The sequence below is a fragment of the Triturus cristatus genome, chromosome 4_1 (assembly GCF_964204655.1).
Source record: "Triturus cristatus chromosome 4_1, aTriCri1.1, whole genome shotgun sequence".
NCBI classification, from domain to species: Eukaryota; Metazoa; Chordata; class Amphibia; order Caudata; family Salamandridae; genus Triturus; species Triturus cristatus.
The window spans coordinates 277,780,681-277,804,822 of NC_140585.1; the positions used below are offsets into that span (position 1 = coordinate 277,780,681).

A 24,142-nucleotide genomic window follows, 5' to 3' on the forward strand; every position below is an offset into this window, starting at 1 on the left:
AAATTGCAGGAGAACTGTGTGCAGTAACATCAGATATGCAAAACTGAATTGTGGTATATTACAAAATAAATCCTGACAGGACAAGTGCCAGAGTCTACCATCTTATGGTGATGAAAAAGAAAATAGTCCTCAGATGAGGAGCACAACCAGCCAGAAGAACAAAAGAACAAAATGGTGAACCCTATCTAAAGAATTGTATGGAGTTATGAGGGTAGCCTCCTTCAGCAGATATTTTAAACATGATCTTGTCTAACATGGGGAACTAAGCCCCTCTCTCACATACATACACTTTGAGGAGTAACTCACAAATGAAAGTTGGGAAGTCAGTCATACTGTGAAATTGATAACTTCACTCAATGGAAATTGGTGCATCATACTTATGAATGAAATTCAAGCACCATACTGTGCAAGTTTGATTTCCTCGCTGGTCAGGGAACTAGAACAAGCCACAAGGTTTTCGAGCTACTCACTCACAGAGAAACCCAAGCAAGGGCATCACTAAGAGGCACAGTAGGTTAATCGTTTAATTTGAGAAATTCTAGCATCTTATCCTCTTACAAAAGATGTGAGACAAATTTTTAACGAAACTACAGTGACACATTACCAGGCTTCAAAGTTAAGTTCAGTATCAAATGTGGTGATTTTAATTAGCCAACATGATTGAAGGGAACTCACAAATGAACTCATCAGTTAAGTACATTTTCAATGTAAAAACATTCATTCATCAGAAATCATACCTTTTTCTGGTCTCTACGAAGACTGGTGAACTATTGCCTCCTGGATCTAGTATCTTGTCAATCTGCATCTGGGCCTTGCGGTACATTTTGTGTCGTTCTCTAGTGTCAGTGAGCCCTATCAAATCCACTGCTGGAAACTCATAATGTCCTTTTCGCTTGGCCCGGAGACGTATCTTATTGCGATGGTGTTCAATTTCAGACTTGTGCCTGAGGGCTGTTTGAATCTGAAGGAAAAAAAATGCAGAAAAAAAGGAGTGCTTTTATTTTAAACTGATGAGTCATACATAGTGCCATATTTTGTAATATATGACTGCAGACATGTGGTGAACCTCAAGGTATGAAAAGTGTTGCGATAAAATTATCAAAACTTTGTAACTCTGAAGAGCAGAGATATGATCAAATTAGATGTTCGGTTATGACCACAGCGTAAAACTAAACCAAGTGCAATGTTCTAGAAATGTGCCAAATTGAATAATATATATAGCAGTCCTCAAATACTTGTTGGATCAAGTGTAACCAAGAGTTACTTAGGGAAGCAAGTTTATCCATTAAAAATTACAGTTTTTAATGTCTGTGCCTTATGATGAAAGGGAATTGTTTTGTGCATAATACCCTTGGGTTTATAACTTCACGTAGGAAGTGGACTCTTTATATAGTATACCAAAAGAGGTATGCTGTGTAAAGAGTCCAGGTATACCATGATTTATTTATATACCTTATGAGTGGAAAGGGGGTTGATCCAGCAACCCAAGGTGCTCTATCTAGGGCAGTGAGGTTGAGCAGCGTTAGACATCTGTTGCACACACAAGGTCAATAAATTATGCAAACACTCAAAAAGAAGATCCTTACCAAAGAAAAATTACAAGTATTTTTATATGTATTTTGAAACAAAGAACTTCGTAAAGAGGTAAGTACTTAGTCGTAATAGACTTTTTACAATTTTAGCAATGTTAACCAACAGTGCGTTTTTACGCGCAATACTTTCCTAGGGGAGAAGGAACATTTACTGCATACATATACTTGCAATACTTTCCCGTGGGACCCCTTTCAGTCGTGAGGTGGTAGAGGGACAAGGATCAAAGTTCCACCAGTAAGATCGGTCGTATCTGCACCGGTGAGTCTGGGTGCAGAGGTGCTGGACAGGTCGGTAGCCTTGCACTCTATGCCGAAGAAGGGAAGGGGGGGCACTTAGAAATGGGCTTCAAACGCAGGGGGGAGGAAGGGGGACAAGTCTGGGAGCTCCCGACAGGGGGGCTCAGGCCATAAGGGTCCTGGGAGTACTTGAGAGCAGTCTGTGTCCTTAGACCTGGGGCGGGCAGCTCGGGTGTAGAGTATTTGTGGTCGGCTGGCTCTCGTGCGTCAAGGTGCTCACTGGTGTCAGTCAGGACCAGCAAGGGGGACAAAAACAGGACAGCATGGACATTCTCAGTGCTGGTCTCTGTGGTGTCAACGCCGCCCCTTGACGGCTGGTCTTCAGTGAGGACATTGGGAGTCAAGACTGAACTTTCAAAAAGCTTTTGCCGCGGCAAGGGTTTGGGACACCAGGTATTGGTGCAAGAGGTCTCGTAGACGTCCTGGTGTCTTCAGGCTTAGCAGGAAGACGGATCCGACCTCCTTGAGTACTCCAACCTCCTGGGTGGCTACTGCTCGGTGAACCCGGTGGGCAGATGCTTCTTTAAAGTGGCCATCGCGGTCGGTGCCTGCAGACGAGTAGCTCCTCTACTCCAAGGGAGATGCTGACTGCTAGGCGATGTACAAGCAACCCTCTGGGGCTTCTGGAGGATGCACAGCTGCAGGATGAGTCGGGTCTTTGCAAATGTCAAGTCTCTGTACGGCAGGCAGGGTTTGACCAAAAGTCAGTAGTCTTCAGTTCTTGCGGGGGTCAGCTCTTCAGTGTTATGTGGTCACATTGTAGGCCCGGGTAGAAACACCACCATTTTACAATCTCAAGTTTTTAAGTTGCCTTCTTTCTTAAACACAATTACATTTGACACACATTCGTTTGTGGGCCTGCGCATGATAATATTCTCTGAAACCAGCTTTGCTTACATTTCTACTTCGTAGGCAAATTGTCAAATACCTTGAACATTCTGTACAAGGGCTAAGTTCACTACGCAAAATTTTATTTGTTATTGTCCGTTTGGAGACAGTTATCACAAGGGAATAAATAGCGGCCTGACTAGGGCCTCTGCATGGCAACATGAATGATGTTGATTATATAAACGACATTACTCCCTTGTTTAGACAGAAGAGCCTTTTGCTGGCGCTTACAGGTCACCCCATGCCGGAATTCCAGCCCACCTGATTCCTGCTTACCTCCTGCAAGGGATGCTGCCCAGCTCTTCACCAAGACGGGCAACCTGATGACACTTACCGACAGGTAATGGGGAGTTAGATAACCTACATGGATATGGCAGATTCACTCACCCTAGACTCACTAGGTTAGAAAGTGCTAGTTAGGAGTACATTATATTACAGTACTTATATGCAAGCATATCTTCTCTGTAAAAACAAAATGGCTCAACTGTTTATATTTTTCACCAATCTCGTTGTGCTAATAACATTCTTTTTTCTTCTATTGATTATTGCAATACATGTATTTTACTCAAGAATCACAATGCTTAGATAAATATTGAAACTGCATGTTGTGTATTTCTTGTTCACCTCTTTAGGTATGCATGAGTAACCAAATGAAAAGGTCTAGCTCTGTTACCACGATATGCTTGGGGAGTCGGGGGTTGTCATTTTCTGAGGTTGCACAATCTATTTGTTACCTTGTCAGGTTAGGGGTACAGATGGTGCACTGTGAGCTAGCAGGACTAAAGCCAACATATCTGTATGGAATGGGTAGGGTTAATCTCGCACAGTTCTGATGTTTATGTTGTCCAAAAAACACAGTTTTTTACTGGGAAAGTATAAGCTGTACGACATGGCGCCACCAATGTTCTAGGTTGGGTTCTTATTTAATGGATCACCTGCGGAGTTCTCTTTTATATACCCAAAGACCCCTACTCACATCATAACCAGAGACTTCTGTGGTGTTAGGGAAAAATCCTCCTAAGCTGCGTAGGTAAAGACTATGTATTGGTTGTAGGTTGTTCAAGCTTGAACCTTTCAAAGGATCACCCCATAAAGATGCCCTCTCTGAATTCCACATATTCATATGGCTGATGACGACGCAGCAATTAACATACCAGTAAACTGCAGACATGCAGTTACACAAATGCTGCAACATGGACTGTCCCTTGCGGGTGGAGACGTTACCTTTGTGGTTGAGGCCCACAAAGCACATAGGATAGAGGAATTCTATTCATGCGTTACATACCCAGCAGCAGAATCACGAACAAGACAGTTTCAAACATACACCGAGGCTGCAGTTCCTAACTACACAGCTTACGCAGCTCTAGAAATACCACTAACATACCAAGAACACCAAAACTGGTTTGAAGGCGCCCTACCACATACACACAACGTTAGACTAGGTTCCCTTATCAATGAGAGTGCAGTATGACCAGTCTTAGCCAGTTACACGCCTTACTGAGATATAGAAAATCTGACCGGTTCAGACCTACACATACAATATACAGATCTGATTAAAACATAGATGTTTGACACAATCTGTCATGAAAATAATTACAATAAATCCTACAAGGGCTGCTCAAGCTACACAATCACATTGGGGTATGTCTGAAATTAGTCCAGTGACCATCATTGCTGTCATGGGTAAAATTCCAATCAGACTGGAGCAGATTCGGTTATGGATTGCACAAATAACAAGTCAGCTTGAAACAGTGTTTCCCCATATGGGACCTCAGGAAAAAAATAGAATTCTACAATATGCTTGCCAATGGGGATTGCTCCCCCGGTAGAAGACTGCACACTGGGGTAGTCTTTGATGCAGGATATGCCAGAACCCACCATACACCCTCACTAGCTGTTTTGCTAGAAGTGCTTAAATTCATCTAGAATTGGGCAGCCCCTGCCCTGGATTTGGGGATGAAACTGATGGACAAATTTGCTACAGTATCCGCTATAATGCTGAGTAACATTAAAGGGAAAGCAGCAGCATTGTCTATATGCAAGCGACTCACAAATTTATCCGGGACAACAGGAATGCAAATTACCCAAAATTATAGAGGAAACCTATGCATCAATAAGTAGAGATCATTTGCGAGCCAGACCTAGTAAACCACAAATTAAGGGTAATTCTGAAAAGAATAACTTTAAACAGGCATCAGACTCTTCTACTAAAAAGTGGATAATGAGAAAAATATAGAAAAGACTAAAGCACTGGGTGGTTCTCTTGGAGCTAACAAAAAATTACTAATTTAGAGGCCTGCTCATTTATCGCCCCCCCCCCCCCCCCGGCCTAAGGCGCAACTTCTTACAATCCATTAATACTCGGGTTGAAGTAGGGTCCTGTAACAATGATTTCACAGTGCTAGGTGACCTCAACTTCCATTTGGATTGTACGGAGGATAAAGACACTGAGGCTATCCTTGATATCATGAATGCTTTTAATCTGCTGCAATTACTACATCAGCCCACCCACAGCGCGGGTCACACATTAGACGCCATTTTTGTCTAATAATCCGTCCATTTCGGTCAAGGACTTTCTACCTCTTACATGGTCCAACCACAATGCTATTGTTTTTGAATTAACTGTTCCCTCCCCTTTCCAAAACAGAACAGTAGATTCTAATCTTATGTCATATCAACTCTGACTAACACTAACTTATAATGCGGCAGCACCTCTCTCAGGTTGATTCTGTCCCATTATTGGACCCTAATCAGGCTACAGCCAACTATACAGATTGGCTAAACTCTGCCATTTCCAAAGCAGTCCCTAATAAAACATTTGGGCAAAATAGACCGAAACAATCTGCACCTTGGTTCACAGAAACAATTCGCCTTAAAAAACAAAAATTTAGAAGGCTGGAAAGGAAATGGCGATCTAATTAGAACTCCCACGACAAAGAAATTTATAAACGTTCCCTTGTCAAGTATAAGGCAGTTATTATCAATGAAAAATCTACCTTCTTCACACAACAAATTGAAACCTCTAAGCACTGTTGTCATAAATAAACTTATCAAAGCTCCAGAGACTAAAGGAGTTAATAAAAGCCAATATATTTGTGAAAAAGTAGCCTCCCACTTCTGCGACAAAGTGGGTCAAATTTATAATCAATTTACTTTCTTCAGCACTGTTGACCCTAGCCTTAGCCCTTCCACAGACCAATCTCCTAATCATGACCTTCCTGTTGGCAGCTCCCAACATAATTTTAGTTAATTTTCCTCGTCCAAGTTTTCTGAAGTCCTTAATTTGATCAATTCCACAAATTCAGGGTCACCCTATGACCCCTGCCCCCATCCATCCTGAAACAGATCCCTGTCCCTATTGCCTCATATTTACCTAATGTTTTTAATGGGATGTTCAGTACTAGAATCTTTCCTAACATGTGGAAAAATGCTTTTATGCTGCCACTCCTTAAGAAGCCCAATCTAGATCCTGATAACCCAGCAAACTATTGTCCCATTTCTATGTTACCATTTCCTGCATGAATAGTGGAAAACTCATGAATACTCAATTGACACAGTTTATTCATTTTATTGGACCCTACTCAATTCGGCTTCAGAGCCGAGCACAGCGCAGAGAGGACATTAATAAAAACAACAGACGAGTTAAGAAATATTCTAGACAGAGGAGGCTCTGCAGCACTTGTTTTTCTCGACTTGTCAGCGGCCTTCGAAACGGTTGATTATGCCCCCCTCACTGCTCGCTTAAAAAAACATGACATCACCAACAAAGCTCTTGCATTGCTTCAGTATTTGTTTGAAGGGGAGAGAACGCTCAGTCATGCTGGAAAACATTTCACCTAGGTCTTTTTCTCTTTCTTGCGGGGTCCCACAGGTATCCTCTCTTAGCCCATTACTCTTTAACATTTATGTCATCGAACCGGTTTCCCTGATTAGATCTTTTGGGTTTTCTCCCACTTCTTATGTTGACAACACACAGATCGTTGTTTCCGCATCCGATAACGCAAATGTCACGATCTCCCAGTTTTATAACTGTGTGAGAGCTGTTAGCAACTGGATTGGCAAACATTGCCTTAAGTTAAACTCAGACAAAACTGAGGTCATTCTCTTCGGCAATAGACCTCATTTCTGGAGCCCGTCGTGCTGGCCATCTGAGTTAGGAATACTTACCATCCCGGTTCAAAAAGTGAAAAATCTTAGAATGCTTACAGATAAGTTTAATTTTAATAAACACATCAGCTCAGTTACTTTTTCCAGTTTCAACACCTTGAGAATCGTCAGGAAGATCCTTCCTTTTATTACACTTAACTCAAGGAAAACAGTCATTACATTACTTTTTCTCACTAAATTGAATTATTGCAATGGACTCTTTGTTAAGCTCCAAAAACAATATTTGAAAAAGCTACAGAGTGTGCAGATAGTGGCAGCAAGACTTATTCTTATCTTCCTAAATTCCAACCAGTTTCCACCCCTATTAGAGGACTCCATTGGCTTCCAGTGAGTAACTGAATCAAATTTAAGGTGTTATGCCTTACCTATAAGGCTCTGCATGACTTAGGTCCCCTCCATCTCAAACAGTCACTTACCTGGTATGTTCCAAGCAGAAATTTGAGATCTAAAAGCTCCATGTTGGTTTCCCTTCCCTGATTCGGGAGACTCATTGGAGGGTGGGGGATTGGGGAGGGGTTTGGGGGGGGGGGGGGGGCAGTAGTTTCTCCTCAGAAGCCCCCGCACTTTGGAACAGTCTGCCTATAAACATCAGAGCAGCTTCCACCCTACTGACTTTTAGGAAACTGCTCAAAACTTGGCTCTTTAACATCTAATCCTTAGTTCCCCCTAACCAAACTGCTGTACCATTTCAGCGCCAAGACACCTATGGGTAGGGAGGAGGAGCCAAGATGGCGACCGGAGCAGTCGCTTGAGCGCCCGGCTCCGTCGGCCCTTGGCCTCGGACTATCATCCTGATTCCTATCCTTGCCGATTTTCGAGGTGCAACGCGTGCGACGACGCGCTGACTGCGCCGCCGCTTTCCCGAAGTCTTAGCCCGCCCGGATGCCGGAGTTTTTGGTGCCTTTGTTCCCCGCCCTGGACCCTTGCTCTACTGTGGCCTCGGCCGACCCCCTGGAATCGTTGCAGTCACCGGACCCGCTGGTGCAAATCTGAGCCCGAGGTCCCGATCCCGCCTCACGCCACGCATGGTCGCCAGAAGAGCCGGGAGAGAGACGCCCGGACACCTCCTGTACCCTGCATCTGATGGGCTGGAGCCAGAGGGTAAGCCCCGGTGTGGCGGGTCTCCTACCCCGCTCTGTGGACCACGCTGTAGAAGGCTGCAGACCCCCTTCTTCTATGGTCTAGTTGGCTGCAAAGAGAGCCTGAGGGAGGGGAAGAGACTGCTGGCTTTCACCTGTTGCGGCGCAGACCTGTTGGGAATTGCCTCCTTGTCACGATCCCCCCCCTGGCCACGGTACCGTTCAACGGTAAAACATGGCGCTGATTGCCTGCTCGCTGCTGGGGGGTGATGCTCCGGTCACGCCCGCTGCCCGCTTCGCCCTCCCTCTACCAGACTCCAGCTCCCCAGTGCCGTCCCGGATTGCTGCCGTTGGGGGGACGCAGCTTCCGCTGACATACGGCTCCGTTCTGGCTGCCCTGCGGGACTTTCGTCTGCAATTGTGTGTCGGCTTGCAAACGCTGAGTGAGCGGTTCGACTCTACACTGTCTGCTGCGGGCCGTGAGCGCCCCGTTTGTGATCAACAAGACGTGAGTCTGCCAGTGCTGTGGTCCTCCTGCGGGGAAGCAACGACTGGGTATAACGGTGCTACACTGGTGTCTGCATTTGGCTTTCCCGGCGCTCAGGATCAGTCGCTCTCCTGCTCAATGGCAGATACTTTGTTTCCCCGGTCATTGACGCCTGCTTTGTTGTTGCCTGCCTCACCGGGCCCGCAGGAGTTTCCAGCTGAACTACACCTGGCGACCTCGAGGAACTGTTCACGGTGGCCTGCTACTCCTTTTATGTGGAACTCATGTACTTTACAAGCCAGGTCTGGATTTTATATGGTGTGCAAGGGGACCTCAATAGATGATCGGCGGCCATTTTGTGACTCTACTTCTCCATCTTCTCCCAAGTGGCCATATTGTCTTTGTCTGTTCGGGATGCGGGGCATTCACGAGGGGGCGGGTCTAATCGTACGCCCGCGATCGGGCCAGGGCTAGATTACTTTCTATCATCATGGCTTCACGGCCGGGCTGGACTGGGACTGGAATTGTCTACTTATGTCGTGCGCACTCGTCGCGATCTGTCTGCCTTCATTTCCGTGGTGTTACATGCTATCTTCCCACGACCGCCTTTGGGTGTAGTGGGGTTTCAGTGTGTGGAGGTTTGGTTGGCCGGTGGTGTCGGGCGCTCCTGAGGATACGTGGGCTCCTCCCCGCCTCCCTTCTTCTTTCTTCTCTTAGTTTCTTTACTCTATTCCTACTTTCTCTCTCGTCTATATTTCGGGTTCATTGGGCGACAGGCACTATGCTGGGGGGGGGGTAGGCCATAGCCTCCGCATTGGTGTAGGGTGGGGGGGTAATTTACTGTTTTTTTTTTTTAGTTCTATGGGCCTCTTTCTTTCATGTCTCTGCGCTATACTTGTTTCGATTCGGGGTCCGGGTGTGGGGTGGATTGAGTGGGGGCGGCTTTTAGGGGGTGCGTAGTTACTACTGTGATGATCCTGTTATCTAATTGCATCGCCTTACTGTATGAGATTTTCTATGGCTGTTTTAATGATGCTGCTGCTCTCCAGTGTATGAAGCCGACTTGCGGACTCGAATCTCCTTGTTTCTATCCTTTACTGACTTTTTTCCCGATAAAATTTTTTTTTTTGAAAACCTTAAAATTAACCTTCACTTCTCCTTCCCCCGGTGTTAAGGCTCCCTCCAGTGTATGAATCCTGAATCGTTGCTAATCTTGATCTTGACGCACAGGGGATGTATTGTTTGTCTCTGTGCTCAACCGTATTGTGGCCGGCCTGATGGTTGTAGGCCCGTATTTGTTCTTTTACTATGCACAAATAAAGGTTTTTAAAAAAAAAAAAAAAAAAAAAAAAAAGACACCTATGGGTATTCGTGAGTTTTTGAAATTTTGTGACATAACATTCTCTTGGGTGAAAAGGATTGTCCACCAGTGTTTGTTATGGACTGCCCGAGGGAGAAACAGTAACTGACCTGGTTTTTCCTACCTCGTCCGAGATGCAGTTAAACATTCATACGTCAAGGAATGGGCCCTAGCGCAAGCTCCAGCGTTAGACTGCAACCATGTGGGGTGGGATGTAGGTTCCCCGCATCATATCATACTAGTTAGGTCAACACCACAACCTCATATACAAAACCCTATTAAACAGGAGGCTAAAAAACAAGCTAGAGAAATACTCACACAACTTGAATACCAAGGTGCAACTGAAATTTGCACCTCCCCTATGAACAAACCTTTGTTTCCAGTAATGAAACCAGACAATTCATAACATTTAGTGTTAGATTACAGACACTAGAACACCACTACATATACATTCGCTGTACAAAACACGCACAAGGTGACACTATTTAACAACATAGAGCGTAAAAGATACAAAACCACATTAGACATTTCAAATGTATTATTTTTTGCAAAATACAGCGCCTGAAAGTAGGTATTTGCCTGAATTCAGCGCTCTAGGTTCTCAAAACCAGTTCTGTTGATTGCTCCAAGTGTATAAGAATAGCCCAGGGTTGTCTTCAGCCTGGGTTACAGAACTTTTGCAAGTTTTTGATGACCAGGCATATGTTGATGACATATACCTAACGGATGATGACTTATCAACTCACTTGGCTAAAGTAGATCGCATAGATTTGTTATTTGCTCACATGGGCTACAAATTTAATTTCAAGAATTCAAAAATAGCCTACCTCAGTGTCCTGTTTCCAGGATACAAGTTGTCAAGTGAAAGCAGAAGCCAAGCCTTGCTGCATTTTTCCTCTAGAAGTGTGTGCTTCTATAACCGCCAAACACATTGAAGAAACGCCAATCAATACCAGGCTTTCTGAACTTTGGCAGAACAGACATTCCAGACTATTCATAATGGGTAAAACCGTTCTCCAACTTGATTCGTCTAGGCTTTTCAAGCACATAGACAACTGAACACACACAAATACTATGTTCAGTACAAGCTGACATGACAGCTTCAAAACACTTACACACATGTGTAAACACAACAAACCTGGTGATCCATATAATGGCGGGTGCAGCAGAGTACAACTATATCGCATTCAATAAAGGAGACAGTGTACCAATTGCATATAAATCGCATTTACACCAACGCAGAGATGTGTTTTGCACCAAAAGAAAAGAATCTGACAACAGCACATAATGCTGTAGTGAAAGAAAGATCTTGGGCTCAGGGAAAACGCATAATTGCCATGCCTCCAGTCCCAGCCTTAGAGGTTGTCACAAAGGCCAGCATTCCAAACGCAAAAGCTTAAATCTACGATGAATACAATGGACTGACTTACAGCAACAGATGTAGATTACACATTTGACTCTAAACTACCAACACAAGCATACTTGCAATATGAAAACAAATATCCTCTGCTTAATTAAGTCATGCCTCTAGATCAGCATGATTACATCATCTATCTATACTAATTGTTCTGCACAGCCTGTCGCAGGGACTAAGCACCAATACTGTGCAGCGTGCACCGCTGTGAAGGCTAGAATGGAGGATGGAGAATTCTGCCCATGCAAAACCGGCATGCAGTCACTAGATGATTGCACAGCATAGCAGGCTCATTCTGTCACTTGAGAATACGGATCCTGGATTCCCCACAGTGATAGTGTGTGATTCGTTTATGGGTGGGTCTAAATTGGAATGGCAGGGCGTGCAAAATAACGATGGATTAAACACAGATCTGTGACTGGGGGTGAATGTTTGACACTGTTCAACATTTAGTCCATCATCTTTTTGTGTTGCATTTTCACCCTAAGTGGGAAGGGTATGCCCAGACGTGGGTCCTGTGCTCGCTACGCCATCAGTTCAAGCTACCTTGGCAGAGGAGGGGTAATGCCCGAAACCGGTCCCAGGATGCTTGTTTTCTGGTCCAGGGAGGACCTAGCCGTGCAGTTTGTGGCTGGACTGTTTCCATGGGGAACAGGGTCAAGGCTGATTTGCATATGGCTGGGTCCATTCTGGAATGGCAGGGTCAGCAAAATAACAATGGATTAAACCCAGATCTGTGACTGGGGATGAATGTTTGACAATGTTCAACATTGTGTCCATCATCTTTTTGTGTTGCATTCGTATTAATGTGTCCAGTTTGTTCAAGTACTTAAACTACTCGAGCCAAAATGGATTCAGAGATTCCATAGGGTACACTATAAAGCACAAGCTGCTTTGGGGACAAGTGGCCAAACTCAAAGCATGTTTGCCACAGGGTCATGTCATACACACACTGAGTCATCAGTGTGTAGAAACACACGCTGTAGGGAATTCTATGGCTGACAAAGCCACAAAAGCAACAGTGCAAACTGCTGCAGTCGCTACAATTACTCGTTCAAGGGCGAGGATAGATGGAGACATTATGACGGCTGTCAACGCTCTGCGTGATGGCATCCAGTTGCTGACAGGCTTTCCAACAAAATACTCCTAACAGTTAAGTGCGCAAAACATTCCCTTTGTTCAGATTCCCGGAGTGGGGGGATCGAGTAATACCAAACTTAGATCACAGGTTAGATTTAATCCTAGCAGCACATGAGGGCCTAGCATCTGCTCACGCAGGGGTGGCAGCTACAATTTCACTATTGCAGCAATACTACTGGTTGCCAGGTTTATACAAAGAGACCAAGGACTTTATCCTTAAATGCGACATCTGCCAGCAGATGAAGGTTTCCACCATAGCTCGTCTACCACATACACCTCTATACATTAGAACAAGCCTTTGGCTTGTGTTTATTTGGACCACTCTGGCCCATTACATTCTGATGGGCCTTGCAAATACATCCTGGTAGCAGTGAATTCCTGCTCTCCTATGGGTTTTGTCCCAGCGAGTGGCGACTGTGCGGTACTGCTTCCCCTATCATTCCAAAGGAAAGCGGTAGTGTAGAGGTAGAACTGTGACTTAAAGCAGTCTTTAACAGCCAGGGTATTAGGGTAAAGTTGTCGTTGGGTTTACCACCTGTATGGGGTCCAGAGAGCCCTAAATAATCTGCCTAGAAAATCCTCTGGGTGGTCTGACTCCCTATGAAATCCTGTTTGGGGTTAAAATGTGGGTTCCAGACCTCGACAGTCCACAGTAGAGTGGCGGCAAAAACACCATTTTACATCAATGAATATTTGGATGATCTACAGGATCTGAACAACTTTCGAGATGCTCAGAGCAACGTCCAGCAGAAACATTCTGTCACTAGTAAAATGAAGGACGCACCAGCGACTCTTGGTTGGATTTCAAAGATAGGGAATCTCGTCCAGGAGAAGATTGCAGACAAGAAGGAATTCAGGCCTTCCTACAGAGCGCATGTACCGGTCATGGCTGTTGAAGGTATAAGAACTGTACTTTAAACAGCTCCTTGTGGGCTACAAAAATAATAGATCTCATCAAACCACATCATGTGGTCGGTTCTACATAGTAGGCAAAGAGGGCTCCTGTGTAGTTACTTGCCTCTTCTCACTACCTTATAGGTGGTGTCGTTGGAAACTGATCAGCGATTAAGCTTCTTCTCCCCGGCTGGGGACAGCAAACACTGAAGTGTCACATCTAAATGCTACATCAACAGAAACTCAGATTTCACTTCTGCAAACAGACAAAGAAGGTATCTACCCACCATGGAGTCTATCCCCAGTTCTACATAGCCTACATAGCAGCCTAAAATAGATCGAATTGCACCCGACTGCTTTCTCTACTTTGATGACTTTTTTCGGATTCGTCTACCCCATCTCTACCGCCCAGAGGTAGACTGCATGAATTTTACATTTGGCTGAAAAATACACTTTGTTCCTCTATGGATATACATTTGGATTAAAATTTTGTTACCTTTCCTCTTCCTTTGGATTGGTATTGCAACTTTATTTTCTTGCTCTTGAACAGACACTATCTCCCCAAATGCTCTGCTGTTGAGCTGATTAACTTGGTTTAAACATCCCATTCTTTATCACACAAAGCACGAAGAGACCTTTTCCTGGTGAACATTTCTGCAGTTCCGGTTCCTGATGGAATTGCTTGGGATAAGGTATCCTATGATATATTTGGACTAGCTGAAACTATTGAAGTTCCATATGTATTTAAAATTTCTGTGCATGAAGTCATCACTCCTAGTACTATCTCTGATGATTGGGATATTGATATTGTGCTGAAATGCTAGACAACCTACAGCGTTCTACTGTTTTTAACTGAAGTGGGATGAGAGTTCTAAATATGATGAAATGTTCAGTTTTCACCATTATTGTCACCATTTTCTGCATAAAGCAAGTACTCCATGTGCAGTATTTAATTGCACACAATGGGAACACTACCCTACACCACAACGGGGTAGCTCAAAAGCATTAACAGACGTTCACAATCAAGCTGACCCAGAGTCTTATTATTATAAACTCACATCTTCACATGGCAAAGAAAACTATGCTCACTGACATCAAGCTGATTTATTTTGCATCTTTTCTTTCCTAGCTGTCTATTCAAGGGTTTGATTTTTGAAAGACAATGTTGATTTAAAATTTGTATGTGGAATACGAGATTGGCAGGTTCAGGAGAACAAGTCTGTATCTAAAGCATACACAAGGAGATGGACAGAGCGCTGAAACTTTTCACACACTCACCCCCAGTCACAGATTCGGGTTAAATCCATCATCATTCATTAGCTCTCTTTGCCACCACAGTTCAGACCCAACCATATGCAAATCAGTCTTGACCCGGTTCCTCATGAGAACAGTCCAGCACTTCTGATTGTTATATCGTTGTTTGGACCAAGCCATATTCAAATCAGTCTTCAGCCTGCTCCTCATGGAAACAGTCCATCCTGAACTGCCAAGCCAGGCAACCAAAGCTACATGGTCATCAACTGAGATAGCGAGGATGGTCTTGGACAAAAAGCTTACATTCCAGTGCTGGGGAATAGGCTGTTTCCCCACCACAATCCGGGCTATCCTACTCCCTTGCTCATTGTAAATCAATCTAGGGTGACCCCGCAGGCCCACAACACTACCTATTCAGGGCTCAAGGGTGGTAGAAACAAATTCCCCTCTAAAACAGCTAAACCCCAACTAAAAACTAAAAGAAAAATACAAAGGGGAAAAGCAGCTGGACGGAACTGGATAAACCGCACAATAAACTGTCAATAACACCCACTGACAAAAAAATCCAACGCATCAGATCCACTCTGATCCGGCTCAGGCCAATTTGCTTATGCTCCAGGAACATCAACCCTTGCTCGCTGTGCCACTGGATTCAAGCTAGCCTGGCTGATGAGGATTACCCCGAAACTGGTCCCAGGATGCTCGTTTCCGGGCCAGGAAAGACCTGGCTTGGCAGTTCGGGATGGACTATTCCCATGAGGAGCAGGGTCAAGGCTGATTTGTATATGGCTTGGTCCAAACACCGATATAACAATCAGAAGTGCGCCCAAGGCCGGGAGGCGCCCGGCAAACTCCACTGCTTTGCAATTTGCTCAACCCAGCGCCAAGATACTCCTCGCGGAGTGATAGTTGCGCTTTATAAATACAATCCCATTTCAATTCAACCCAAGAGGCTCCAGCAATCTATAACCAAAACTCTAAGAATACTACACAGGAATCCTCAAGATTGAACTCTGCAGTGCGAATTGAGACGTCATAAAGCAGCTAAATTGGGCCATAAAAAGACATGAAAATGAGACACTGTGGGCAATACTACTTCACGATATAAAGACCAATGACAGCGCGCGGTTCTGGTGAACAATTAACTCACTCTAACGCCCGACCCATTTAGGAATACATTCTCATCTACATGAGGAATCCTGGGATAAGTTTTTGTTCAGGCGTCTCAACTGCCCAAAGCAGTGGGAGACAATTGCAGCACTCAACAGAAGAAACACTCCCAGATTCCATAAATGACACCATCAACACCAGTAAAGCTTCCCAAAACCGCAAGTCTGTACAAATCACTCGGGCAGACACCCTCAGTATAACAGAGGAGCAAATCAAGAGACAGCTAATCAAAGAGAGGTCCCAACAGGGTCCCACCTGTGTTGTTCAAGCAAGATCCTTCATAATGGTCCGGAATCATGGAACCAGTATTCCAACAGTTTCATGTGGAAGAATCGATCCCGGCCTCCTGGAAAGGATCCATATACCTCCTATCTACAAGCAGGGAGATAAGAGCAATGCAAAAAAACTACCGCCTGGTCACCTTGATCGAGAATGATGCCAAATACTATGCAGGAACGAACCTGGAGGAACTAACAACCTGGGCTGCAAACAATTCCATCATATTTCTAAACCAAACTGGCTTCTGCAGGCACATGGGCACCACTACCATGGCCTTTTCCTTGCTTACTGACGCTACTAAAGAGGCCAAGTAATCACTGTACTTATGCTTTATCGATTACCGTTCTGCCTTTGACCATGTTGACTGAGCTAAATTATGGCAGAAATTGACCAACTGGAATATTTCACATGCCCTTCTAAGGCAGCTAGTCCTGCTGCACAGAGACTTTTGGGTAAAGGTCAAACTGGGGGCCAGGACACATCTCTCTAGGAGAATCCCAACCACCAAAGGGTTCGAAAAGGGTTCATCCTACCCCCCACTCTGTTCTACCACCTATGGCCTACCTCACCACGAGACTGGATAACTGCAAGTCGCATGACCCAAAAATGTCAAACAAGGTTCTTTCAAGCCTTCTTTGTGCGGATGATCTAGTATTAATAATCTGCACACCAGTTGGATTGCAGCACTTACTTGATGCCACCCAAGAGTACTCGCCCTGCAAATCAACTTGGAAAAAACTAAAATTATGACAAACTACACAAAATGGAGAAAACTACACTGGCATGTGGACAAACACCGATTGAAGCCTGTGAATACTTAGGAGTCATCATAGATAATAAGGGGTTTTTCAAGCCTCAGAAGGAATGCCGGAGACGAAAAGGTACCACTGTAGCATTAGCGCGGAGGTCCTTGAAGAAGAAAGTGGCTGGTCCCACCTTATCTCCTCTACTTCAGGTACTCCAAGCGAACCTCCTACCGATAATATCATATGGGAGTGAGTCAATCTGAGGGAGAGACGCAGCCACCTTGGACAGCATTATTATTGGGGCATACTGAATGATCTTTGGTCTACCAAAATACACCTCCCGTGCACAAATAAGAGTAGAATGTGGCCTTTAGAGACAAACCACGGCCGGAAGGAAGGCGTGTATTAAATACTAGCACAAGATCAGGGGCATCGAACAGAATACATTAAACTCGCATCTCTGGACAGAACTGACATCTTGAGATAGATCCCCAGCCAGAGTTTATTTTCAAGACTCCTTAACACAGCTAGGCTTACGGGCCCTTTGGGAAAAATTGACATCCCACGCCAGCTTAAAAAAAACTAGTTACCAAAGCTACCAAAATGATTGCGCTAATTATTAGGACAAGTTATTGCTGGCGGACAGGGCACTCGGCTGGTTTGCACTGAACAACTATGTCGCTGAAAAGCTGCAAATATTCCTCAGTTCGGGAATCAAGTTGGCAGCGAAGGAGACATTTTTTTAGATACTACTTGGGCATGCTATCCTCGCTCCTTCACCCACCACCCTGGAAGCGGAATACGACGACAACTTCCTGCCACCTATGCAGAACCAGGCGAGAAGACCTTTTGTACTTAATATGCATTTGCACAAAGCTATTGGAGGAGCGATGAACAATGCTCCGCCCCTCTTCAATCAAAGAGGTATTCAAACCTGCAGGCAGGTGGTATTGGCCTGTTCTGATCACACCACTCCGCAACTTCACTGTCTCTTTGTGAGATTCCTCAACATAGTAGAAAAGAGACTGGCGCCACTGCTATTTTGGGACTGAAAAACAAGTCAACAAAAGACATCTCAAGGAACAACTCTGAAAACCGACTAAGTATAAAACTGCAGTAGTTGAACATTTACTCTATACCGCTATGATGAGAATGTTCAAGCCGACTTGCCATTCGCCAAGGACACAACTGACGAGGGTGTACAGTTCTCCAGCACTTTGCGATCTGTTCACGCATTAAGCACTTTAACTTAGCAAAGTCTCAAAGAGTTTATTAAATTAGCTAATTTACATCAGCCATGCTTATGCATGAAGCACTTTAAGTAAGCAAGTTTTACAGGGGTAAAATGTATTTGGCAAATTTTCACTGGCCACGTTTACATCTTGATGCACCTGCGATTTAACTTGGCGTACTTCTTTGCTTCCAATAAATGCAAATTAGGATCAGTACCCTGGCATAAGCCTCCTGTGCAAGCTGAAATATGATCAAACTAAGCACCTACTGTTAAAGAACTCTTCGTTTAAAAACTGAATATCTTGGTGCATAACATGGCACAAAACATAGTTGAATGGATTTTCCGTGGTGTTAATTCAATGTTCTTGTTTTTAATTGTAATGTTTTAATTAACTGTACAATAAACTTACCACAACCATTCACTGTTGCTGGAATACCTTCTGCCGATAGGGTAATCAACTGCTTTATTTCTCTGCCAATTTTAACCCTTCCACATCCAATACTGCTTAAAACACCATCAAGTGGGCAGATAAGAGGTGCTAGGATAGGGGTATGTATGCGGGTCATGGATCTTACCTTTCAAATACCGATGCAGGAATGGGGAGACTGAGGGTTTTTCTTAGCGTGACTGACTGCGATAGCACCATGGAGTATAGCTCAGGGAGGTTTCCCTCCATGGCACATGTAATGCGTCTAAGATGAACTTGTTGTGTTATCTCAAGGGTTCTTCGGCTGATGTGATCTGCTCGGCTTTCAGATTACTCTCTAATGGGAATTATTTAATGCTGAATGATCAAGGCTGCTGTGGGATGAAACCGGGAATTTGCTATCTGGTAATGGTTTCTGAGGTTGTGTCCTGTTGTACACAAGTACTGTTTCCATCTGCTTGCACAGTTATGGATGGAACACTTTGGACTTCGATAAAGCTTTCAAATGTGCATCTTGATGCTTTAAGCAGACTGAAAGCCTTATTGCTCCAGAAGCATGTGGTCTTACCATCTGCAAGAGTGAATCTGATCTTCAAGTTGCAAGGTCTTCTGAGATACCGCACCACACTTTTAACATGTCTAGTACTCAGCCACGGCAGGTAAGAGCGGTGGGGCCGGCTGGGGGAACTAAAATTTTCCCTCATGGATTGTCTCTCGAAATCCCGTCCAGCCGGCCCCACCGTTCTTACCTGCAGCGGCCGCAGCTGCTAGTACTGCGGGGGTAGCACACTTTTTTTTAAATCAATAGGCTACGGCTTGGTTAGCACTTTCCAGGCGGTCTTCGGAGTTATTCCATCATTCATAGCATTTTTGGAGGCATACCCGCTTGTCATGTTCCTAGTTGTCAGGACTGTGCTTTTATTTGATCTGCTCTGCAATGTATGTCCCAACAGGAGGCCAAATGGGGTTGGCACTATCACACGAGTTTGTGTGTCGTGAACGAATGATACAGTCTTCTGAGCCTTCCTGGGATGCCTCAGCTCCTGGTGATCTGGGTTCTGGCTCGTCTTCTGCGGACTCAGCACTAGCTGATCCTCCCTTGGTGGATGCTGAGGGAGATGAACTCAAATAGGTTTTCTCTATGGACCTGATGCATTGGGTGCCTCTGGAAACATTGTTTGCGGTTGCTGAGAACAGCAATGTTTCGTCTACTCCTTGGAACACAAACTATATGGCAGTTTCAAGTTGTGGACATTTTTTATTTGGCTAGGTCATTCTAAATTGTTTTGAAATTGCACCACTTTTAAACTCGCTTTTTTAATAACTTTTAATAATTTGGCTTTCTGAATGCTTTCATTCTCAAAAGAACACAATGCTTTTCATGATTTTGGGTGTCTGTGCCACTACATATGTTAGCATTGTTCTAGGAAACTTTTTGTCGTCTCGTGGGAGTTATGTGGTCACATTATAGGCCCAGGTAGAAACATCACCATTTTACATGCTCGGGTTTTTAAGCTGCCTTCTTTCTTAAACACGAAGACATCTGACACACATTTGTTTGCATGCCTCTGCAGGATAATATTCTCTGAAACCAGCCCTGCTTACAACTCCACTTTGTAGACACATTTTCCTTGTACAAGGGCTAAGTTCACTATTTAACAAATTTCTATTTGTTATTGTACATTTAGAGACAGAGCTATCACAATAGAATAAACAATAGTGGCCTGACTCGGGGTTCGGCATGGCAACATGGATGATGTTTATTATATAAACAACATCACTCCCTTGTTTAGACAGAGGAGCATTTCACTGGCACCTAGATGTCACCGCATGTCGGAATTACAGCTCAGCTGATTACGGTTTACCTCATGCGAGGGACGCTGCCCAGCTCCCCATCAAGACGGGCAGCCTGATGACACTTACCCACAGGTAACGGAGAGTTAGATCACCCTATAGGGATTCGACAGATTTACTCACCCTAGGCACAGTAAATAAGGAAGCACAAGGTAGGAGTACATTAGATTACAGTACTTATAAGCAAGCATATCTTCTCTGCAATAACAAAATGGTTTAACTGTTGAAGAAGCACAATGCTTTAATAAATATTGAAACTGCATGTTGTGTATTCCCTGAGTATCTCTTTGGGTACACATGAGTAACCAAACAAAAAGGTTCTAGATCTGTTACCATGATTTCCTTGAGAAGTTAGGGTTGTCGTATTCAGGGGTTGCACAATCCATGTTACCTTGTTAGGTTAGGGGTACAGATGGTGCACTGTGAATTAGCAGGAATAACGCCAACATATCTAGATGGCATGCGTGGAGTCAGTCTCACACAGTTCTGATATTTATGTTGTCCAACAAATGCAGTTTTTACTGAGAAAGTATAAGCCGTATGATAGTGTCCTCCTCCTTTTTTTTTTTTATAATCCAAGGAACTTGAAATTCTGGATTCAAGGAGCCCCCTAAATATGAAAATTAAGGGTATGAGGGGAATGAAGAGTAGTAGTCAAAGGGCTACCTCCCCTTGGGGCCAATATGCCCCCTATTTGACAACTTCCTGTGGGAAGGTGGCATAACCCTGCCCCAGTTTCCTAAATTCTGCCATCACCAAGATGGCCGAATCTTTCTAGATTGGGGCAGCTGACCTTAGGGGTGTGACTGACCGGAGTGTACTCCACGCCTACTTCACATATAAATTTCTAGCCTGTCCTGATGCCAAATGGGCCTCAGTGCAGGGGTAGGCATCTCCCAGGCCTGGGGGATGCTGGGGTCGCATATCAAAGGCGGCATGGCTTTGATCATCTGGCCTTGGTATGCTGATTGCACCACATTGGCACAACTGACCTACATGCTCTTGTAGACCCTTGACCCGCTGCACTGGTTCACAATCGAACGTACCATTCTCTGGTGCCCAGAGGGGCTTTACCCCCCATATCAGTATGACCCCCTCCGCCTCTGGCCGGAGGATCTTGATGCTCAAGGCAATGGATAAATCCTGGTCATGAGCCCATCCCCTCCTTTCCGTGGATGCTCGTCTGCACGAACACCCAACCCTATGGGGTAATACTGGCCTCAGTGGCGAAGTATAGGAAACTGAGTTTTTGTTGCAGTAATTCCACCACTTTTTGCAATGGATGTGATGCAACTTTGAATTGCACAGGGTTTCTGCTAAACAGATCCCCAGTGCCAGTGTTCTTTACCCACAACAAGACAACCGGTCATTTGATCCCCAAGTGACCAGGCCTTTAGTACCTCTGTAAGGCCCTAGTAATGTGTACCTCTGGTACCTAGTTCCCTAGTTACTAAAGAGGGTCCCTAAGAACTGCAGCATATCTTGTGCCCCTCTAAGGGACCCAGATTCAAAGACATACAGACTGCCACTGCAGGCTGCGGGACAAGGTGCTCTAAAAAGAGAAAATACAACATGTCACACAACTGTATGCCATGTTCCCTAACACTGCATGCAGTGCTTAATTGAGACAAGGGCTTCCAGTGCTTGGTACCAGCACTTAATTGTCAACACCTGCACTTGGTATGTGTAATTCAGAGATAAGCAGAACAACAAGTGTTAATTAATCCAATACAAATGAAAAACAACCAAATATCTGTTGCCCAAGCCACTCGTATAGCTCTAGGGACTCAGAGTCTGAATTGTTAAACTTGTAGGAGTATGATGGTTAGAAGTTGTGTAGGTACTGTCATTGGCAGAGCTGGCAGTGGCAATGCGTGGTGCAAGCCGCAGTGGCCTCCTGAAGAGGGTCCTGGCCCTTAGTTTGTTTTACAAATTAGGCACTGACTGCATGTAATATTTACAAGTCAGCCCTACAGCAGGCCTTAAAGCCCTAAGGCAGGTGCATTATATTACATGTGTGGAGATATCTGTATAAGCAGATATACCCCTGAGCTGGCCACTTCAATTACTGCCAGTACAAGTGACCAGGGTAGACATTTCAAGTACATGTGCTTGACACTGGTCAAAAACGAGTTCCCCAGCTTCATTGAAATCTAGAGATGTTTAGTATCAAACATCTCGTATTAATAAACCCACACTGATTCCAGTGATGGATTTATTAATACATGCACCCAGAGGGCATCTTAGACGTACCTCCCTGAAAACCTACCAACTACTAGTGTGTTGACTGACTGATCTTAGCCAGCCTGCCACCACAGACAAGTTTCTGACCCCAAGGAGTGAGGGCCTTTGCTCTCAGGATGTCAGGAACACAGTCTGCTCGGGCAGAGGGTGTTTACACCCCCTTCTACAGGACCACCTGGAAATTAGCAATCCAAGGCAGGGAGCATTAAAGAGCCCACCGCCTTGGACCCCAATGAAACTGTGGGCGGTGGGACTGTTAACCCACTCCAACTGCTGGTGCTCTAACAATGATCGCTGCAAACTGGTCCACAGCCTCTGTGATTGCTCCATCATCCAACCCTTCGGGAGGGCAGTTGGCACTACGTAGGGTGCAACTCTACTGGTCTCGACACCCTTGATCTTGCACCATGACGTAGCGGAGTGCCCTACCTTATCTGGCATGAGGCAGAGCTGCTCCACACGGCAATCGCTACAGTCAAGAATGGTGTCCTCCGGCACAGGGGCTCACCATTACCCCCCTCGCATGATGAGTGGATCTCAGCCATGTACCATACGGCCTCATATGAACATATCTAAAACCTGCAGGATAAGGCGGAGACCTTCCCTGCAGTCTGGGCGCCCTTCCTACGAGACAGTGATCGAGATTAGCCAATGTTGCTGCTCATTCCCTCCAACACCACCACTCCCCCATGGGACTGTTGCTGCCTTCAAGGCCTCGTCCTAGCTAGCTCGTTCCTGGTGCGTTTTTTTTTTTTAGAGATTTATATAGCGCGAACTAGACCCGAAGATATCAGGTATCAGTAAAGCATTGTTTGACAAAGTCCCCACTGCAATCCTACAGTGCACACAGGTACACTGTCACCACACATTTTAAAAGGCTCTTTCAAAGGGATCTAAAAGATCTACTTCATTATGTTTGCTATTGAAAAGGAATAAGATACATGCTGCAGTCTCAAGGTGGCACAGCTGCTATTCATCACTGATGGATCTCTGGAATAGTTTTAAAAACGTTAATTGGTTCCATCATAAGAAACAATGAGGAAATGGTGCCCTGCATTTGGTACATAGCAATCAGTATAAATAAAAATAATTAAGATATCTTATGCAGATGCCTCAGTGGGTCCTCCGAAAGAAAAAATTAACAAGTTACTAACCTTCGGTAAGGCCTTTTCTGGTAGAGACTTTATCTAACCACAAAATTCCTCAGCTTGTGAATATTTCCCAGACATCAGACTGAATTAGAAACCTATAAAGAGGTACTCCTACACAGCAGTAGATGGCTTTATGTGGCTTCGCGTGGACGTCGTTCCGCATTGGAGCTGATGACCGGAGCTGCATATACTCGCCACCTATGTATGCATGCTGACATCAGTTGATTACTTAAACTGCCTGTGCCCTCAGATGCAGAGCTCATCAGCAGATTGGAATAACCAGAAAGAACATCTCTACATTGGGACCTTTTTAGATGAAAGAGTTCAGTTCACAGAAGAGCGAGTGCGGAAACCGCAGTATCTCCCCAGGAGGTAGGTCTAAACTGAGTCATACTAAGAAGTCCTGAATGGGCAAAAATGTCCATCTCAATGGACCAGACTACCAAGACAGTAGTGTGAGAAAGT

At 44.7% G+C, this 24,142-nt stretch overlaps 1 protein-coding gene across 4 annotated transcripts in view; it reads right to left on the minus strand.

Moving 5' to 3' along the window:
• Window positions 1–24,142, minus strand: part of KIAA1549 (KIAA1549 ortholog) — a 746,373-nt gene that overhangs the window by 142,290 nt on the left and 579,941 nt on the right. For all 4 annotated transcript variants that reach the window (XM_085652039.1, XM_085652040.1, XM_085652037.1 and 1 more), the window contains one exon: window positions 738–961. In XM_085652039.1, the coding sequence (XP_085508165.1) occupies window positions 738–961 (224 nt within the window). The remainder of the gene's footprint in view (window positions 1–737; window positions 962–24,142) is intronic.